The sequence below is a fragment of the Mirounga leonina genome, unplaced genomic scaffold (assembly GCF_011800145.1).
Source record: "Mirounga leonina isolate KUSES-001 unplaced genomic scaffold, KU_Mleo_1.0 Mir_91, whole genome shotgun sequence".
In the NCBI taxonomy this organism is placed as follows: Eukaryota; Metazoa; Chordata; class Mammalia; order Carnivora; family Phocidae; genus Mirounga; species Mirounga leonina.
This window is the reverse complement of record NW_023270839.1, coordinates 20,304,630-20,326,198: the sequence shown is the minus strand read 5'-3', so window position 1 is coordinate 20,326,198 and position 21,569 is coordinate 20,304,630. Positions and strand designations below refer to the sequence as shown.

Genomic DNA, 21,569 nt, shown 5'->3' with positions numbered 1-21,569 from the left:
TGCTCCACCAACTGAGCCAGCCAGGTATCCCCCTTCTAAACTCTTAAAGTGTAGGCCCAGAATTAGTTAATGCAATGTAACTTTGTGGTTTTGTTGTTATTGTTGTTGTTGTTTATTGGTTAAGCAGTCACAGGGCCAGTGCAGATTCTAGGCAAGGGGAAGGTGACAGAGAATTAATGACCATATTTAATCCATCATAAGAACTGTGGATCTGTACTACTTTTCTCCCATTTTACAGATGAGAAAATCTAGGCCCAGAAGAATTTAGGCGACCTTTCCAAGGACACCCAGCTAGTATGAACCCAAAGTGTCTCACCTGAGAGCCCAGGCTGTTGGCCACCATAGTGTACTGCCTTACAGTATTAATCACAGTGGATGCCATTCCCCAGGGTCATCTTTTTTTCCTATGTATCCTGCCATGATTGACTGGAGATCATTTGCCAGACGGTGATTTTATACCATCCTACCACTGGTAGCTCATTTCTGATGAGTTCTTTTTTAAAGAAAAAAAATTTTTTTAAATTGTAGTACCACTTGAATCTTTTTTTTTTAAGATTTTTTTTTTTTAATTATTTTTAAGTAATATCTACACCCAACATGGGGCTTGAACTCACAACCTCGAGATCAAGAGTTGCATGCTCTTTGACTGAGCCAGTGGGGTGCCCCCCGCTTGAATCATTTTTAAGCATACAGTTCAGTTGCATTAAGTATATTCAGAGTATTATGTAACCATTTCTGATAGGTTCTTCAGTGAGCTAAGTAGCTGTGCACATTGCCTGGAGAATGTCCATTTTTTGTGTTTTTCTCTGAGCAAGACTTGATAAGGGTAGGATCTTGCTCTCTTATGTCCCAATCCATTGCTCAATGTCAAATTAAAAAAGCTAAAATACTTTTTCTGGGGCGCCTGGGTGGCTCAGTCGTTAAGCGTCTGCCTTCGGCTCAGGCCATGGTCCCAGGGTCCTGGGATCGAGCCCCGCATAGGGCTCCCTGCTCTGTGGGAAGCCTGCTTCTCCCTCTCTCACTCCCCCTGCTTGTGTTCTCTCTCTTGCTGTGTCTCTCTCTGTCAAATAAATAACCAAAATCTTAAAAAAAAAAATTTTTTTTTTAAATAAAGTACTTTTTCTTTCTCCCTTGCTTCTTTTTGCTAGCAAAAAGGACCTAATTGAATGTGTGCATTCCACCCACAGCCCTCTTTTCCCTTCCCCATTCTTCATTGACTGTCACTGTCCTGAAAGTTTGAGCTGGAACCCAGCTCTGAGGCAGGACCTCTGCTCTAGGTCAAGCTAGCATTTTGTTAGGAGGAATAAGATTTTGTTATCTCTGTTACCCACTCATGAAACATTCTGTGGGGATTTTGAAGGGTTTTGGTTTAATCTTTATTCCCCAGCATTTTCTTTTCTTTCTTTCTTTTTTCTTTTCTTTTTTTTTTTAGAGAGAAAGAGAGCGCACGCAAGCAGGGTGGGGAGCTGGGGCTGAGGGAGAGCAGAGAGAGAATCTCAAGCAGGCTCCACGCTCAGTGCAGAGCCCAATGCGGGGCTCCATCTCAGGACCCTGAGATCATGACCTGAAATGAATTTCAGAGTCAGATGCTTAACTGACTGAGCCAGCTAGGCGCCCCTCCCCAGTATTTTCCTTGTGTATTTTATTTATTTATTTATTTATTTATTTATTTATTTATTTATTTTTAAAGATTTTATTTATTTGAGAGAAGGGGGGGAATGGAGAGCAAGAGTGCATGAGCAGAGGGAGGTAAAGATAGAGAGAGAATCCCAAGCAGGCTCCATGGCCCAGCGCAGAGCTCAACGTGGGGCTCAATCTCACCACCCCAAGACCGTGACCCAAGCCAGAACCAGGAGTCGGATGCTCAACCAACTGAGCCACCCAGGTGCCCTGACCTAGGTTCTTTTATTGGGGGTTCTAAAATACATATAGGGGGTGCCTATGCTGGACATGGAGCCTGCTGAAGACTCTCTCCCTCTGGCCTTCCCCAACCCTCTCTTAAAAAAAAAAAAGAACCTAGGTCTATTTTATTTCCTCTGGATTCCAAGACTTTTACCCTCAACCCTTCTTAGATAACTGTGTGTTAGAGCAGTCCCCTCATCCTAGAACTGATAGTATGCCCTGTAGCCTAAGAATCCTCATTGGAGTGAGCCTACAACCAGATCTTACTTGCAGGTAGTTTCTGTAATAAGCTTGCCGGATTCTGGGCAATTGGCACAGAGCCTATCTTGCTTTTCATCTCTCTGTTCCCCAAAGCTGGCTCCCACTGGAAGCACTTCCCTCCTCAACTCCATGGCTGTCATCCAGAATCCTGTGAAGGTCTGTGATCAGGTATTTGCCCTGATTGAAAACCTCACTTACCAGATCCGGGAACGGATGCAGGACCCCAAGTCTGTAGGTAGGTATGAATAGTACTATCTTCCCTTCAAGGTTTCTGGTATGGATGGGTTCCTCAGGCACTCCTGTGACCTCTCCTAAATGTATGAGACAAGGCATTCTCATCCCTCTGATTCTACTGCAAATTTGTTAGGGTCTTTTGTTAGAGATAAAATCTTTGGCTCTTTCTGACTGTCCATCTTCCTTCCAGACCTGCAACTCTACCACAGTGAGACACTAGAGCTCATGCTACAGCGTTGGAGCAAACTGGAGCGTGACTTTCGACAGAAGAGTGGGCGCTATGATATCAGTAAGATCCCTGACATCTATGACTGTGTGAAGTATGATGTGCAGCACAATGGGAGTCTGGGACTTCAAGGCACAGCAGAGTTGCTACGTCTCTCTAAGGCATTGGCTGATGTGGTCATTCCCCAGGTGTGTCTCATAGCCTAGGGGGATGGGCACTGGGAAAGGAAGGGAAGAAAAGCAGAAAGGAGGGATGGTGTGGGAAGCAGGGGAAGGAAACTTAGAGAAAAAATAAGTTGAGTTGCTATAATTCTCTGGCTCTGATTAAGTGCAAGAGGCTAACTGAGGAGAAACCTGGAGAGGGGGAATGTGGTGGATATGAGAGAAACCCTAGACCTGAGGTGAAGAAAAACATCATCTTGGGCCTTGGAGTATGAGGCAAGAGGAAAACAAGATTCACTGAGGTACTTTTTCCTGGCCTGTGGCCCCTAGGAGTACGGGATCAGTCGGGAGGAGAAACTGGAAATTGCTGTGGGCTTCTGTCTTCCACTGTTGCGGAAGATACTACTTGACCTGCAGAGAACCCACGAGGATGAGTCTGTCAACAAGCTGCATCCCCTGTGAGGGAGGGCTGGGAGGGGTGCTGGATGGAGGGAGGGATGTGTCAGGGAGCCCTTGGGGGAATATAGGCTGGGACAGCTTGGGGAACTAAGAATAGAAGGGATCCTGGGGTGGAAAGGAGAGAAGTGTTTGAGCTGGGAGGAAGGAGTTCGTGGAGGGGTGGGAAGAAGATTATGTGACAGTGTACATGACTTAGCTCTTATCTCAGGTACTCCCGAGGGGTGCTCTCCCCAGGCCGCCATGTTCGAACACGTCTCTATTTCACCAGTGAAAGCCATGTCCACTCCCTACTCAGTGTCTTCCGTTATGGGGGACTTCTTGATGTAAGGATCTTTCTTCCTTCAACCTATGAACACTTTTTCCCAACATTCTTTTACTCTCCTCCTCATGTTTCTTTTTTAAAACTGCAAGCTTTCTGTATTCTCTTTGTCTCCCTGCTCCTTCCCTGACTCCCTTGTCCTTGGGCATTGATTTTCTTCTTCTTATGTTCTGTAGGAGACCCAGGATGCACAATGGCAGAGAGCTTTGGCTTATCTCAGTGCCATCTCAGAGCTCAACTATATGACCCAGATTGTCATCATGCTTTATGAGGACAACACACGGGTGAGGAGCTAACACGGTGGGGTGAGGAGGGTGCCCCTTCTTTCTCCTCCTTCCCATTTTAGAAAGAAACTTTCATATCCTTGTAATTTGTAGAATTCAGCTAGGTGTGATACCCAAGCACAGCATGTCACAAAGAGGAACCTGGAGGTTCCTGCTAGAACAGAAAAAGTATTTTGGGATGGTGTTGAGCCAGAGAAATACCATGGAACATAGCTCTGGATTTAGGGAGGGTATAGAATTTGGGATGATGTTACAGTGAGTCTTTTTCTCTCAAACTTTCTTATACCTTTTTCATCTGGCTCCATAAAGGTAAGTGTGGTGTTGTATGTATGTGTGTGTGGTATGTATATATGAAGTGTGCTGCTGTAGGTACTGTAGCAAAGCTGAATTACTGTGGGAGATGGATGGAAAGAGTTGTGGAAGTCATGTGGGGTGGTGAATCTCAAATAGTGGAGGTGAAGGAATGAGGATCCTTTAACACTAGACTATAGTTAAGGGGAAGCTATAATAGATCAGCCCCAGGGCGCCTGGGTGGCTCAGTTGGTTAGGCGACTGCCTTCGGCTCAGGTCATGATCCTGGAGTCCCTGGATCGAGTCCCGCATCGGGCTCCCTGCTCGGCGGGGAGTCTGCTTCTCCCTCTGACCCTCCTCCCCCTCGTGCTCTCTGTCTCTCATTCGCTCTCTCGCAAATAAATTAAAAAAAGAAAAAAAAAAAAAGAAAAAAAAGAAAAGAAAAAAGGCATATGTTTGGGGCGCCTGGGTGGCTCAGTCGTTAAGTGTCTGCCTTCAGCTCAGGTCATGATCCTGGAGTCCCGGGATCGAGTCCCGCATCGGGCTCCCTGCTCGGCAGGGGGTCTGCTTCTCCCTCTGACCCTCCCCCCTCTCATGTGCTCTCTCTCATTCTCGCTCTCTCAAATAAATAAATAAATCTTAAAAAAAAAAAAAAAATAGATCAGCCCCAGAATGGAGTAAGATACTGAAACCTCAGCCCTGGGAGGATGTATCCTCTGAGTTCCTCTCTGTTGTCCCTGTGGTCTTCCACCACCATATCCAACTTTTCCCACTGCTCCTTCATCTGTTGATGCCCCATAGGATCCCTTATCAGAGGAGCGGTTCCATGTGGAGCTACACTTTAGCCCTGGAGTGAAAGGTGTTGAGGAAGAAGGCAGTGCCCCAACTGGCTGTGGATTCCGTCCAGCTTCTTCTGAGGTGGGTCTGAGTGCTGGGATTTTAGATTAGAGGATTTAGGAACCAAGGGATGGGAAACTTGGAAATAGTGTAGGGAGGTGAAAAGACTGGGGAGTCTGGGATGAGGAGGCTGGAGGCCATTAACACCCTTCCGATCTGTACCTGTTGGTGGGTAGAATGAAGAGATGAAAACAGACCAAGGCAGCATGGAGAACCTGTGCCCGGGGAAGGCATCGGATGAACCAGACCGGGCATTGCAGACTTCACCCCAGCCCCCTGAGGGCCCTGGCCTCCCAAGGAGATCACCCCTCATTCGTAACCGAAAAGCCGGCTCCATGGAGGTAATGGGAGGGGCTTGGGAGAAAGAAGTGGTGGAATTGCTCATAGGGCAATATCCATGAATCCTCTGAATGCCCTTGGGGGATTGTTGGGACCTTAGGCAGAGTCCTCTTGTCCCTGGTGGACATGTTTTACTTAATTTCTCTTTCATAACTGGTCTCCCAGTAAAGCTCCTTTAAGCTGGTTGCTACTTCTGAGAGGTAATTTCTCCAAGCCTCAGTTTTTCATCTATGAAACACAAGTAAACACAAGTAATATCTAACATATAGATGTTCAGTAAACAGTAATTATAATAATAAAACAATAGCTATTAAAGGCCAGTCTCTCTCCATCTCTTTGTTGCCTTGGGTAAAAATTATAGCTCAGACAGGAGCAATTATGTAACACTTTAATATCATCCTTTTAGGGTTACCAGTACTCATTCCAGAAAGGGAAGCAAGTCTGGAAGTCTCTCTCTTCCCTCTGTCCTGATGAGGAGCGTTATCGGCCTGGGCCTGTGTCCGTTATTTTTGGAGTTTGTCTCTAGGCCTGGTTCTAGTTCTCTAGCCTAGAAGGAGGAACTATTGTAAATGTCACATTGTGTCCAGCTAACTGTGCTGATGTTTTTGTTCAGGTCTTTTTTCTTGGAAAGATTTTTTCCCTCTTTGGCTCAATGACACTCTTTTTGACCCCATGATTTATCCTTGTCTCAGGGACTCTGTCTGATTTGGGTCCTGCTTTGACAGATCAATCTATTCACCTGGCTCTGTACCAGCTCTCTGTCTTAAAGGAATTGGTCTTTCATTTTAGGAATATCTTAGAAGAATCTGTAACTACCTTATATAGGATCAGCCAGAGGCTTACAGTTCAGATTTTGGAGAAAGCTGAAAAAACAAACTACAGTCTGTTTTGGACTTACTCTTTTCTTCCTGATTATTTTACATTAGACTTGATGTTATGAATACTCAGAGCTTCTTTAGGAGGGGGATGCATTATTTTCTCTTTGAGGTATAAGTTAACTTAGTATCCACAGTACACTAGTACCCTACAGACTCACGTGGATTGATCAAGCGGACAAGAATGATGTATAATCGTCATCAGTAAACTGCTTCTCCACATCTAAATGTCTTCCCCATTCACATGGTCTGCCAGTCTCCCTAGCACTATTGTGCTTAACCCCTTTTTTTTTTCTTCTGGTTTAATCAGTCAAGAGATACAGGCAAAGCAGAGCTCTCTGTGTATCATCTCTCAGACTTGATGAGTTGGCTTTTTTCTTTCAGGCCTACAGGAAGCTTCCTGTTGTAATCACATTTCTTCCTTTTAATTCCTAGTGTTGCTTATACCGTGGCTCATCCAGGATGGTGGTTGCCCACGATACGCTCCTCAGCTTTGCAAGAAAATCTTCTCTCCACTCCTTGGTCACACAGCCTTTTAATATTAATATTTCCTTTCCTTATTCTATAGGTATAGGCATTGGTATTCTTATCCTTATCGACTACAACCCTTCCCCCCATTCCTTCTCCTCTTGTCATCTCATATTTTTGGACAGTTTTAGAATACAGAATCTGTGACCTTCATAGCAGCTGTGCCCTGGGTGATCATCCTCTCCAGGCCTAGAACTAGCTCTGCCCAATGGGCACTGGGGCTTTTGGGAGCCTGGGAGTTAAAGGAGCTGTGACCGGCTTTCCACCCGGTCTGATTTCAGGTCATGAACATGCAGTGCACGGGGAACCTGGACCTGATCCCCTTGCGGGGACGGCGCCGCAGGAGGTCAGGAGACCTCCCCAGGCCTTCCCCAGCCATCGGCCTACAGCCCCGGGCTGTGTCCACCACTCACCTGGCATCCTGCACACAGGTGTCCCTCCCTTCTTCATCTTCCTTTCCTGCCTCTGTCTTTGCCTTTTGGGATCTAGGGACTCAGAACACTATCTGGGGGTGGTGGGGTGTGTGTGTGTTGGGATTTGTGTGATTAGGCCCTTGTAGCCTTTTTATTTTTATTTATTTTTATTTTTTTTTAAAGATTTTATTTATTCATGAGAGAGAGAGAGAGGCAGAGGGAGAAGCAGGCTCCCAAGGAGCAGGGAGCCTGATGCGGGACTCGATCCCAGGACCCTGAGATCATGACCTGAGCCGAAGGCAGACGCTTAACCATCTGAGTCACCCAGGCGCCCCCCTTGTAGCCTTTTTAGAAATCTGTTTCATGTCTCCAGACATGGAGGGGAGGGTTTCTTGGTGCAGATAAGAAACCGAGTATGGTTGCCATAACCACAGCTGTCCCATGGAAAGAGGAGAGGGTAGCCAGACTTTCCTTTTTAGCATGGCTCGTTTATTGTGATTGGGTTTCTGAATCCTGTGGAGGGATAGGTAAGATTAAGGAACCCTTCTCTGCTGAGAACTGAGAATGGTTGAATAATGATTTCTCAAATTTGGGATGGAAGGGCTGTGGGAACAGGCATCTTGGAAATACAAGTGCCATCTGGTGTATAGGATTCCCTGGACAGTTCCCTCTGCAAAGTACACTCTCCATTCCCTTTTCATTATTCCTCCCCCATAAAAATCCTTTGGTTCTTCCAGACTTTCTGACATTGCTTGGTTTTATAGGGGCAGGAATTCAGGACCTGGGTTTTAGACTTCTTGGTTGAGGTGACAAAATGGTAATATAGAGTCCTTTTTCTCCAGGTGCTTTCTGAGACTTCATCCTCGAGACCTGGTGGCTACCGGCTCTTTTCATCTGCACGGCCACCAACAGAGATGAAGCAGAGTGGCCTAGGTATGGTTTTCCAGCATTTCACCTATTGTTGGGAAGGGGTGTCTGTCTGTTCTAACAGGTTTTATTGTGGGAAACCTTAGTCACGGATGTTGGGGTCATCTGGTCAATGGAATTGTTGGGTGGGGCTAGGGAGGATGAATTGGGAGAAGCCATGTTTAGGTGTGAACTTTGATCCCAGATGATTGTTTCCATTCCAGCAAGGTGTTTGTCTTTTGGTTTTTACACCAACCCCCATTTCTCTGGCTCAAGGGCATTTTTCTGGCTTCCCCTCTCATTCCTTATCTGTCCTCCCGGTCTAGCCCGGACCTTAAGGGACCATGGAGACTCTGATACTTCAGAGTTATCAGAGACAAAACTATAAATAGAGGTACTTGTGACCTCCTTATAAGTGTCCTATTCCTCATTTGGAGAACTTGTGCCATGTCTTCCTCTGAGACCTATGTTTATTGTATCCCTGCTCTGGCCCCTCCTCCCTCCATGCCCTCTCCTTCATCCTCTCCTAATTCTGTAATTTTTTTTCCTTCCTTCCTGAAATTTGAGGGACATATCTGAGACTGGTGTAGTGGCAGAGGCTTCTCTCAGGACTTTGAGGGAATGTCTCTTGATTTTTTTGATTCCTGGAGAGGGGTGGAGAACATCATTCAACCTTTCCTAAGAACACAGACTGCAGGAAGGACCAAGCCTCAGAGGGTATTGTATTCTTTGGGAGTGGGGAGTGGTCCTCGGGAGGGGCTATCTTTGAATACAGGGTCTTGTGAGCCAGTAAGTAAAACTGGCAATTAGAGACAATTATGTGGGGTCTGGACTTGGTCCTCTGGCTTCTATCTTGTCCTATTGTTCTCTCCATTTAGCTCCTTTCATTTCTCTGTTACTTTTGTCCTTGACACCCAATTTCTTGGCTGCAAAGTGCTCAGCTTTGGACCAACAAAGGGAAAAAAGGTTTTGGTAACCCTCCTGGCTAATTTTATGGGAGTAGGTTGCCTTCTAGATCTCTGAAATGAGGTAGATGGATTGGGGCATGAAAAATAAATGACAAATGTATAGATCTGTGACATGGACTTCTCTTCCCAGAAGTTTCAGTAAAGAATTGTTTTCAGGTAAGCTGGAAATGAGGACAGTTGTGTCTGGCCTCATTTAGGTAGGAATGCTGTCAAGGATTCAAGACAGAAGTATGAGCTTGAGACTGGTTGACAGATGGTAGTGGTGAGGTAGACACTACCCTCTGAGATGATCCTAGGACTGGACAGGGCAGGATTGGCAGGACTGCACCAGAAAATTATTTAGTGAAGGAAGTAAATGTAGAACAAAGCTCAGGTGGTCTGGGATAAAGCCAGCTAGTTTTAGCTTCTCTGAAGAAAAGTAGACATATTTAACAGCCTTTATTACTCTCTGGAACCCCTTTCTAGAGCCTTTTTATACATGAAAGGTAGGAAAAGTTGCTGCATAGAGCAGCAATCTTGAATTCCAGATTATTAGCCATCTGAGCTTTCTTGATTTCTATAGTGACCTTGAAATGCTGAGACTCCTGAAACCATGACCCTTTCTTTGTGAGCTCCAAGGAAGTTGACCTTTTTTTCATTCTGTCCATCTCTGCTATGTTAAGTTCCCAAGCTAAACCCAGGTTCTTGGCTAAGATGGATTTGGAAGTAGAGAGCCAAATCCCATAAACTTGGGTATCAATCTTATCTTTTCCCTCCCACTCTGTCCTCATGAGCTATAGTAGGAGAGGGGACTGTAGAGTCCCAAACCTATTCTCAGTCGTATTTGGAACATTGACTGGTTTATTTGCTGAGATTTTTAAAGTATTTTATTTACTCCTGTGGTTGGCAATAGAGCTCCCTTTGCTTTCTTTGAACTTACATGTGTAGGCATCTGGCTTTGAGCATAGGGCTTATAAGGCAATAAACTTTTGAGAGTAGAAAAAACATGGCTTTTTTATTCTTCCTATTTACCATGTCCTCCTTCTTAATAGGGTCCTCAGCACACAGTAGGCATGCCTTCCATGTAATCACCTGACTCTTCACATGTCTTTCAGTTTGTGTCCATCTTCACTTCAGAAACAATGCTCTGTTTTTTCTTGATGAAAAAATAATTATTTCTTTCCTAACTGAACACAATTGATCTTCAGAATCAAAAGACCAGATTCCAGTCTAATTTAGCTTCTAACAAACTATATGACCTTGAGCAAATGAGATCCCTTTTGAATCTCAGTTTCTTTACCTCTAAAATGAGAAGATTGTACTAGATGATCTTTGAGTCCCTTCCAGCTTTAAAAATTCAGTGAGTCTTATACTTCTTTTCTTGGGAAAAGTGAAAAAGGCCTGAAGAGAGATAGAAGGAAGGGAATGTTGGATTAAAGACTTAGGAGGAAATGAAAGAACTTAGGAGGAATTGGAACTTATGTGAACTTGGAATTTGAGCTGAGTGCTCAAAATGTAGTCTCTAGTTTCAATCAAAGCTCTTTCCTTTTAAGTCTATAAGGGACTATATTTCTGGATTCTTCAAACTCTACATCCAGGGTAAGGAGCACTGAATTAAATCCAGGGAGATCTAGAGAGATCGATCTATTTTTTTTAGCGTTCCTAAGATGTACCTGGAGAGCACAGTCTGCCCTTCCAGTAACTTTGAGTCCCCTAATATGACTAACCCTGTATTTGTAGTGGCCTCTTGTCTCTACGATGTAGATCTTCAGCAAGGCCTCTACCTTGCTTGCCCAGTGTAGCTATGGACAGTAGTGAGATCTGTTGGTGGTTATGTGTAGTGAACACATAGTGGTGGCTCTGAGTGACTATGTGTGTGTGTCTTCATGTTGTCGTGTGAAGTTCTGTGTACTTCTGTGTGGTAAGTGCAGCTTTGTGTGGCTACTAATGCACTCCCGGCCTTGCAGGCTCGCAGTGCACAGGGCTGTTCAGCACCACAGTGCTGGGCGGCTCCTCCAGCGCCCCGAATCTTCAGGACTACGCCCGCAGCCATGGCAAAAAGCTACCACCTGCCAGTCTGAAGCACCGAGATGGTACGTGGGTGGGTTTTGGGGGGCAACTCTTTTCTTCATTTGTCCCCCAGCACAGACAGAGCTCAAGAACCATTCGTACTTAAGATGGCACTGACACTGGCCTTATAACAAGTTTGTTTCATCAGTTATAGAGGGGAGAAGGAACCGAGGACCCATTCACCCCTCCATTTGCATTCCCTCTCAGTGCAATAAATACTACTTATTTATGCTTATCCCTTCATGATCTCCCACATACAGCCCTGCTACATCAATTTACTCCACCTTTATATTCTTTCCTGGATTCTGGCCTGTAGGAGTAAGGACCAAGGAGGATGATCCATGGTCAGTAAAAATGCAGTGGAGTCTTGATTCAAATCTAGGAAATCAGGGATGGGGAAGTTGCTCAGCCAAGGCAGGAAAGATGATATGGAAAAAGACTGGGGGAAGGGATGAAAGGTTTTACACAGATTTCATTTCCAAATGACCAGAAAGAGGATGTGGTGGTGAAATTAGGGTTGTTTGTGGGGCCATATTGTGGTAGAGATGACACACAGATTCCTACAAGGAGATTATACCAAAGGAGAAGATTGAAACGTGGTAGTCAGGAATCTAAGGGGGGATGGGAGCAGGTCATATACTAACTGTAAAGAACAGAGTATATTGTGGGCAAATTCCAGAGCAGAGGGTGGGGACAGGGGTGGGTATAATCCCCATGATGTCTTTTCTCCCCAGAGCTCTTGTTTGTCCCGGCCGTAAAACGATTTTCTGTGTCGTTTGCAAAGCATCCGACTAACGGTACGTTTGCTTCTGACTCAACGTCATTCCCCCTCATCATGTCACCTCCAGACACTTAACCTCTGAGTTCTGACACTGACTTTGCCTCTGCCTTCCACTATGTTGACAACGTGCTGTCTCTGAATGAACCACTCACTAAGTGTCCCTCTTGGGGCATACCCTTTTTGTGACAAACTTTAGTCTTGGCTGCAGCGTGGCTGCCCTATCTGTGTGGCAACTCAGGGACTTATGTCCATCGTCACCATCATCACCCATTCTGTCACTTTTTTCAGCATCATCCCCAAAACATTAATTAAACTCTTCCTTTTCCCATCACATGACTGCTGGGCTTTGTACAAATATAACAGTGGTTCTCCTTCTTAGGAAGAGAATAGTATTTCCTGTATCATCTCCATGTCTTCTTTTTTACCCCTCTACTCCTCAGCTTATACAGTTTTGGTCTTCCTGTTTTTTTTCTCCAACTCTTTGTTGGGGTGAATGACTAATTTGTTTCTCTTATGGAGCAATGCTGCTGCAGGTCCCAGTTCCCAAGCATACCCCTAAGGGCACTGATCTTGAGTTTAAAGTTTTCCATCACCGTATTCCTATCTCCTATCATTGTGTGTACTTTATGTGGCTCTTGTGCTCCTGACATCTGCTTTATGTTACTACTAACTTAGGGCCTGGGCCTAGAAAACAGGAGCCCACACTGATTTGGGATAAAGAGAGAAAGATGGGAGTAGGAGGCAGTGGGTAAAGGAAAAGGGATTTTACCTTGAATTATACAGCATGTGTTACCACACAGTTTCCAGGTAACCCCAGCCTACCTAAGCCCCGCTATCTCAGAGAAGGTTGAAGTGAAAGTTGAGATGTCTCCTGGGATTTCTGGGGGAACTTAGGAATGAATAATATTTCAAAAATATTGAAGAACTGGTCTGGCCATACTAAGGTAGGAGAGTTTAGAGATATGTGTAAACCAAAAACTGAAGGGCAGTGGTCTCTTTGTAGGGCTTGGCAGGGGAACCCAGGGCTTTCTCCCTCTTTTATCCTTTATATTCTTAGTTTCTTTCTGCCTTGTATCTTGTTTTCAAGGTAAATCCAGTTTTCTTATACATGGTTTTCTTCTGTCCAAGCACTAAGTCTCTCCAAAGGAGGTAAAATTAGCCTGGCTTCCTGGCTGGAAAAAACTCCTTAGCCAATGGCAAGTGCTAGATTTTAGCCCAATCAGGCCATACCTCTCCACTAGGCCTGCTGAAATTTCCCTAGGTTGGCAGACCCCACCCCCACCCTGGCTCCCATTTGTGCCTGTGATAGGAGCTCCCCTTTCAGAGTGGCGTGGCTGTGCCTACACATTAGTTTCAAATTCTTCTGGCCTTCATATGCCACAGTAATCTCCAGAGTAGAACTTCATGCACCAGCCCCAGCCCCACAGCCTGGGACTTGGACTTAGGGGATGTGTTACTTCAAATATAGAATATACTACTGGGAATTGGGGCCCCTGAAATCAGAGTTAAATCACTGATATCCTAGTTCTTAGGCTTTGGGAGGTAAGATCCAGATCCATAAAACAGATCCTCAAACCTATATATCTCTAGTTCCCTGAGGCCTTGATTAGCAGCCTCACCAGTTGAAAAAGAAATGAGTTAATTCTACCATAAGGAAGAGAAGAAGAAAGACCTGGATAATTCAGTAGAGTACAGGAGAATAAATTCAAGATCTCCTCTGACACCCTGCACACTTCCTCAGAGGCCTTCTTGCCATTGTTCTTCTTGTACTTGAGTTTGGAAGCTAGAGTGCTTGAGAAGCCAGAATCTGGGATCTCCCTGTTGGTATCGGGAGAAATTTGGAGCTATTATGTGTCTTGCTAAAGAGTACCTAGATTTGATTTGTCCCTCAGGACAATATGAGGGCTCTATCCCATGGTCAAATCTTGCTTGACTGACCTAGCAATTACAGAGTGGATGCTCTGTCTACAATTGCTTATGGCAGATTAGTGACAACAATATGCATCCTACTGTCCCATCATCACCATCTCATTGCTGTGATGTCTCACTTTGAAATGGCAGCTGGAAAACCTGGACCTAGCTTTGGAAAGGAGGCAAGGCAGTGCTGTCTCCTTACCTTAATGAGAGAACGTATCTCAGCCATCCCTGCCTATATTCCTGATAAGCTTCTGTCACATCTTGTGACTACACTGAGTATACAAATATGGCCCATTACTAAATTGCCCACTGAACTCGCCAAAGTAAATTGATATAGTGGGAAAGAGACTGTGGTTCACCCTCATCCAGAATGTTAGAGTAGCCATTGGATTTACCAAGCCCATTATCTTCTAGGGTACAGTTAGTGCCTGGATGGAGCTGAAACCTCTTCTGACTTTCAGACTGAGGTCTCTGAAAACCATAGTCTCATAAGATCACTCTGTGGAACCACTTTTGGTCTGGGAGTTCTGAGCAGTCATCTTTAGCTACCTTGACCTTCCTTCTCTATACCAGTATCCTGTCATCAGGTCTTAAGACCCCATACCTTTTTCCTAGGATCTTTTCCTTACTGTTTCTCCTATGCCCTTTCCACATGCCTTTCACTGCCTTCAACAGTTTGCAGCTGAATTGCATATATCCACAAAGTTTGCAAGCAGCTAAAATTGTAAGTCGTTCAGGATTGAAGCTTTTCCACTCACCAGCTGAACAAAGTTAGACTCACCAGCAGTGGGAAGAAAATACAAAATTATCTTTTTTTGGCTTCAGTAATGGATACAGAGTCCCCCGAATCCTGAGATTTATGCAAACATTTTTAAAAATCTGTGTATTTGGACAAGAGTAAAGGCTGATTAGTCAATATCATCATTTTTACATATTGATTCTCTTTTTTTACATACTCTGGTTTTTTTTCTTTTGTTTTAAAGGACCTTTATACCTGGTGTCCTGTCAATTTCCTTTGCCATCTACCTAACACCAGCCCTGTTTGTGGCTATTTTAGAGTCTGGTCCAGAAGGCCTGGCCTGAGCCTTTAGGAGCCTTTTTAGCTTCAAACTTTGCCTTAATACCCTATACCATTCTTGACCCTCTTCTCTAAGTGACTTTGGATCTTTGCATCTCTATACCAACTGTGTAAATACATTCGTCTGTGAAGCAGGCCCTAAGTAGGGTTTGTCCAGGAATGAACAAGGACACTGGAGCTCTAATCAAGACTCCAGCCACAAAACTGCCAGCTTCCCCCCACCCAGAATGATGTGATTGCTCTCTGTAAGCACTGACTTAATTAAGCTCAATGAAAGAGGGGAGGGCCTTGCTGTGTGATGATGCCTCAGTAGCCCCTTCTTTTAGACTCAGTGTGGTGCCGACACTCTTCTTCCCTGCAAGAGACACCCAGTTGTTCTGACTATCTCTGCTTCTCTCTTAGCTCCCCTTGGAGCTGAGTGTCCCCACCTCCCAGTAATGCTTGTGCCACTCAGTGCCCCCCTCATTGTCTCTCCCTCTTCTCTTTCTTTATCTTTGTGCTTCCTGCCGTGGTCCCCCCCATCCCCTCCAGAGCTGCTGGATGACCAGCACCCTGTGGTCCGGTTGCTGCGCAGTTTTTCCTCTGACTGTCCAGGGGGCCGGCCAGTCTCCTTGGATGCCACGCTGGCGCATCACCTGCACCAGTGCTCCTACCACCTGCGCCTCTTCCGGAACTGGCTGCGCTCAGGCCAGGATGACCCCGAGTGCCTCTACGGTACCCCCTGCCACCAAGCTGGCTGCTGCCACTACCCTGGCTGGGACTGACTGCTTTGCTTATTGCACTTCTGGCAGGAGAGTCCACCTATCCCTTTCTCCTGTTTACCCTAAGGTTATGTGACTTGCATTTAGTTGCTTGGATATGGGATTGGAGCCAGACTGCCTGGTAGCTGTAGCATTGGCTGCTCATCCCCTTACTGTCCTCCTTCCTTACTGCCTCCTAATGTTACCCATTCCCAGTCCTGTTCAGCATAGGAGTAGTCTCTTGCCCTGAAATCTGTTCTTGTCTCTATAACCCTCTGCTACCACCATCCTCAAATGCAAACGTTTTTCTAGCCACTCTGAGGAGCTAGAGACTGTACTTCTCCTACGCTCCTGCCACAAGAATACAGGGGGAAATTGAGGCACAGGTCTTAACTGAATCTTTGAAGCAGACAAGGGTCAGAGTTAGAAGATGGTCAGGCATAATCCTTTTGAATTACAGGTTTTAGTCATTAGTGAACAGGAGGCTATGTCTTACGTAGATATTGCTGTCCTGCCTACTCTTAGTTTCTTTAAGGAATTATAAAGAGACATAGGAAAGATGGGGAGCTGAAAAAATGCTTGTGATGTGTGCTTCTTGATCCTCCGATGGGTTCTTTTTTTTTTCATCAACAGGCCCTGGGATTAGGGTTATATATTTAGGTTTACCCTTTACCCTAACCAGACTGGTGAACCTATGTTGGAATTGTTGGGTTTGGACAGAGAATCAGTATTTCTTCTTCTTCCTAGGGATTTGCCTCATTTTCCTGATGGAATAGAGAAATCCTAGCAAGTCTGGGGTTTTCCAGTGAGAGCAGAGGGAGAAGCTTTGATGTGATGGAAATGACCAAGAAAGAACTTCCATCCCCCAGCCTGTTCATGCATGTGGTTTTCCTTGGCTGAGCTTCATGTGTATTGCATGCACTCCAGCTTGCTTCCAGATATTCTAGCCTTTCTACCCATATCCTAAATCTGCATGAATCCTTCTTCAGATTCCATGCCCTCCTCCTTAATCCGGTTCTCTTTACATGATCCCTGAAATCTGTTTCTTCCCAGCTCCATGACCTCCCTACCTCATTTAGACCTTCAGTTTCACCCCTTACCTCACCTTGTGTTTTATTCCCCTAGAAAGAGCAAGAGCAATGTAGGTGCTTACCCTATTGGAATTCTGTTGATTTTTCCATGGGTCATTGCAGGCTCTCCATGGGTAGGATGAGAGGTGATTTGATTCACTTGGAGGCCTTAGCAGGTAGACTTCTTAGGAAATCTGGAGGTGAAAAATAGACACCTGTAGGGGCTCTAAAGAGTTCCCTCTCCTGAGATCTTGGATACCCCATACTCCAAAAGCCACGGACTCTCCTGGTGGCTCCCAGGGACTCTCCATGCTTCCTTGGACAGTTGGGGTATATCTGGCAGGAATAACATTGACTTTGCCCATCTCTTTTCTAACAGGATTTGAAGGGTGTTCCATGGTGCCTACGATCTACCCCCTGGAAACACTGCATAATGCCCTTTCCCTGCATCAAGTGAGTGAGTTCCTGAGTAGAGTCTGCCAGCGCCATACTGATGCCCAAGCACAGGCATCTGCAGGTATGGAGAATACTCTTATCTTATACCCCTGTCTCTGTCCCTACTCCTATCCTTCCTAGAATGTGGGTAATAAATTAAAAAGATAGGCACTCCAGAAAGACACAAAAGTAGATTTGAACAATTGTTTAATTGCATAGGCCACTTTAACATCATAACTTCCCAAGTTAATTTGTAAATTTAACGTGATTCCAATAAAAATGCTGATGTTTTTCTAAAGTCAGACAAATTGATTCTGAAGTTGTCACTGAAAAATAAACAAGCAGGAGTAGCCAAAGAACACCCTGAAAAGAGTAATGAAAAGCTTTTTTTTTAAAAAAAGATTTATGTATTCATTTGAGAGAGAGTGAGAGAGAGAGAGCCAGCACTGTGTGTGCATGAGCTGGGGGGAAGGGCAAAGGGAAAGGGAGAAGCAGGCTCCCCGCTGAGCAGGGAGCCCCACATGGGGCTCCGTCCCAGGACCCTGGGATGATGACCTGAGCCAAAGGCAGGCACTTAACTGACTGAGCCACCCAGGCACCCCAGAGTAATGAAAAGTTACTAGCCCTATCAGATTTTATAACATTCCACAAAACTTCTATAATGAAAACACTGTTGTATTCATACGAGAATAGACAGACCAATCAAACAAGATAGAAAATCTAGAAATAGATGAAGTTAGCATTTCAAAATACTGGAGGAAAGACAGACTTTTTTTAAGGAATAAAGTCCAAATATAGCTGAGGTGTATCTTTTTTTCTTTTAAAGATTTTATTTATTCATTTGAGAGAGAGAGACAGCACAAGCAGGGGGAGAGGCAGAGGGAGAGGGAGAAGCAGACTCCCCACTGAGCAGGGAGCCCCACATGGGGCTCGATCCCAGGACCCCAGGATCATGACCCGAGCTGAAGGCAGATGCTTAACCAACTGAGCTACCCAGGTGCTCCAAGGTAGACTTTTTAATAAATGAAGTTGGCACAACTGAGTAGTCATATGACAAAAATTAAAACTGAATTCATACTTCATACTATATACCAAGATAAACTCCATATGGTTCAGAAATCTAAATGTAAAAATTAAGCAATAGTTTGTTCCAAGGGCTTGTCCTTCCACAGAAACATCAAAAAAAAAAAAAATCAATCAAAAACTATCAGAATCAGCTTTGTCAGAACTCTGGAAAATAATCAGAAGTTTGGAGCAACCAGGAAAATGCTCAATCAAGAGAAGAGGCAACCTAAGAGTGGCAGGAAGCTTCCCATCATTTTCCTATCTCTTATCCTACCCTCTGCCCAGCCTCAGCAGCAGTCTTACTGGTGGCAGGACATGTTCTCAGTGTGGGACTCTGGTCCCTAGTTCCAAAAGGAGCAGAACAGACTTTATTCTCAAAGAATGCTCTTTGTCGGTTCTAACTTGTCTAACTTGAAGATCTGTCACAGGGTGCTTCCCTTTGTTTCACCGAGTCACAGCTGAAGAGTAGCTGTGTAGAAAGTATTCCCTGGAAACACTGTAAGGCAAATGAGCAACATGCTGCTGCCTGGGGTAAAGCTGATAATTGAGGCAAACAGTAAGTGTACTGAAAGTCTGGAGTGAAAACTTGGGGAGAGAGTTTCTTTGGAAAATTAAGGCATTCAAAAGCCCCCACATATACTGGGGAATTTAGAAGCCATGTGCATGCCTAGGGAAGGACACATGTGCAGAAAACACATGAGATGACCCTAAGATTTTCCCTCGGGCTGAACTCTAGACTCAGCACAAGCAAGAATTGAAGGCTAAGAGGGATTTGTAAACAGTCTAGCTAAGTGTTGAAGGAATACCTCAACATAGAACCAATCTGCAAAGCCTGGGAGAACTCCCCTCCTCTCCCTTTGCCTCCTTTCCCCCCATCTTCCTCTCCCCTTCTTTTGGTTCTTGGCATTCAAGGAAATCCTTGTCAGAATGCTAGCTGTGGGGCACCTGGGTGGCTCAGTTGGTTAAATGTCTGACTTCAGCGCAGGTCGTGATCTCGGGGTCCTGGGAACGAGCCCTGTGTCGGGCTCTCTACTCAGTGGGGAGTCTGCCTCTTGCTCTTCCTCTCCCTCTGCCCCTCTCCCCCTGCTCATGTTCTCTCTCTCTCTGTCTCAAATAAATAAAGAGTCTAAAAAAATTTCAAAAAAGAATACTAGCTGTGAAACAAGCTAAAGGAACAGACATTTCAGAGACCACATATGACAAAGAAGACAGACTTCACAAGAATAGAAAAGTCACTAAACAGCCACAGCCCACGGCAAACAATGAAAACAAACCCTAAGGAGGGGGAATAATCTGATATTCAGAGTTAACACTATTATAATACTCAAAATGTCCAGTTTTCAACAAAACATTATAAAATATGCAAAGATACAGGACAGTATGGTCCATTTACAGAAGAAATTAACAGAAACCATCGCCTAGAAAGCACAGATGTTAGACTCACCGGGACAAAGAATTTAAATCAGCTATCTTAAGTATGCTTGAAGAGCTAAGGGAAATGATGGACAGAGAACTAAAGGAAATCAGGAGAATGATGTCTCAGCAAATACAGAATATCATTAAAGAGATAGAAAATATAAAAAGAAACCAAACAGAAATTCTGAGACCGAAAAGTCTAACAGAAATGCAAAATTCACTATGTTTCTTAGAAGATATGAGCAGGCAGAAGAAAGAGTCAGCAAAATTAAAGATAAGTCATTTGAAAGTTTCTAGTCTGAGGAGGAGAAAGAAAAAAACAATGAGAAAAAAATTAACAGAGCCAAAGAGATTTGTGGGACACCATCAAGAATACCAATATATGCGGGCACCTGGGTGGCTCAGTCGGTTAAGCTTCTGCCTCCAGCTCAGGTCGTGATCCTGGGGTCCTGGGATCAAGCCCCACATTAGGCTCCCTGCTCCTCGGGGGACCTGCTTCTCCCTCTCCCTCTGCTGCTTCCCCCTGCTTGTGCTCTCTCTCTCTGTCAAAAAAAAAAAAAAAAAAGAATACCAACACATGCATAATGGGAGTCCCAGAAGAAGAGAGAGAAAGAGGCAGAAAAAATATTTGAAGAAATAAGGGCTCTGAAGACTTCTCAAATTTGATAAAATACAAATCTATACATCCAAATAGTTCAAACACCAACAAGGATAAATTCAAAGAGATCCCCACTGAGACTCACTGTAATCAAATTGTCAAAAGACAGAGAAAATCTTGAAGGTCGCAAGAGAAAAGCAACTTATCACATACAAGGGATCTTTAATGAGATTAACAACCAATTTCTTTTTTTTTTTTTTAAGATTTTGTTTATTTATTTATTTGACAGAGAGAGAGGCAGAGGGAGAAGCAGGCTCCCTGCTGAACAGGGAGCCCCACGTGGGGCTTGATCCCAGGACCAAGCCGACCAAGCCACCCCAGCGCCCCTAACAACCAGTTTCTCATCAGAAATCACAGAGGCCAGAAAACAGTGGGATGACATATTTAAAGTGCTAAAAGAAAAGAAAAATGTCAACCAAGAATTCTTTATCTAGCCAAACTGTTCAGAAATAAAGAAGAAATTAAGACACTCCCAGATAAACAAAAGTTGAGGGAGTCTGTCACTAGTAAACCTGCCTTAGAAGAAATGCTAAAAGCTTTTTGGGCTGAAATAAAAGGACACTAGATAGTGACTTGATACCATAACAAAAAATAAAGAACTCTGGTAAAGGTAATTACATTGGTAAATATAAAAGTCAGCATTTCTGTATTTTTGGTTTGTAACTCCTTTTTTTTGTTTCATATATGACTTAACACACAAATGAATAAAATAGTCATTACACGTCCGTATTAATGGTCATACAATGTATAAAGATACAATTTGTGACAATAACATAAAGTGAGGACTGAGCTTTATAGGAGCAGAGTTTTGGGGGCACCTGGGTGGCTCAGTTGTTAAGCGTCTGCCTTTGGCTCAGGTCATGGTCCCAGGGTCCTGGGATTGAGCCCTGCATCGGGCTCCCTGCTCAGTGGGGAGCCTGCTTCTCCCTCTCCCACTCCCCTTGCTTGTGTTCCCTCTCTCACTGTGTCTCTCTCTGTCAAATAAATAAAATCTTAAAAAAAAAAAAAGACAAGTATAAGAGCAGAGTTTTTGTATATTATTGAAGCTAAATTTGCCATCAATTCAAACAAGATTGTTATAAATTTAGGATGTTAATTGTATCTCCATGGTAACCACAATGAAAATATCTAAAAATATACAGAACAGGAAATAAAGGAATTGAAATGGTACACTACAAACAAATCAATTAAACACAAAGATGAGGAGCGGCTGGGTGGCTCAGTTAGTTGGGCATCTGTCTTCAGCTCCAGGTCCTGGGATTGAGCCCCACATTCAGCTTCCTGCTCATCAGGGAGT

At 44.4% G+C, this 21,569-nt stretch overlaps 1 protein-coding gene across 9 annotated transcripts in view; it reads left to right on the top strand.

Annotated features, from left to right (window-relative positions):
* The window catches only part of PPIP5K1 (diphosphoinositol pentakisphosphate kinase 1), a 46,429-nt gene that overhangs the window by 12,379 nt on the left and 12,481 nt on the right, over positions 1-21,569 (top strand). The window contains exons 19-30 of one of the 9 annotated variants that reach the window (XM_034994098.1): positions 2,257-2,398; positions 2,588-2,811; positions 3,115-3,242; positions 3,452-3,566; positions 3,739-3,846; positions 4,939-5,055; positions 5,211-5,375; positions 7,058-7,207; positions 8,032-8,122; positions 11,010-11,135; positions 11,847-11,909; positions 17,078-17,215. In XM_034994098.1, coding sequence (XP_034849989.1) covers positions 2,257-2,398; positions 2,588-2,811; positions 3,115-3,242; positions 3,452-3,566; positions 3,739-3,846; positions 4,939-5,055; positions 5,211-5,375; positions 7,058-7,207; positions 8,032-8,122; positions 11,010-11,135; positions 11,847-11,909; positions 17,078-17,215 — 1,567 coding nt within the window. Of the gene's footprint in view, positions 1-2,256; positions 2,399-2,587; positions 2,812-3,114; positions 3,243-3,451; positions 3,567-3,738; positions 3,847-4,938; positions 5,056-5,210; positions 5,376-7,057; positions 7,208-8,031; positions 8,123-11,009; positions 11,136-11,846; positions 11,910-15,419; positions 15,603-17,077; positions 17,216-21,569 lie in introns of all 9 variants that reach the window. The other 8 variants (XM_034994097.1, XM_034994101.1, XM_034994100.1 and 5 more) reach the window with 8 other exon arrangements.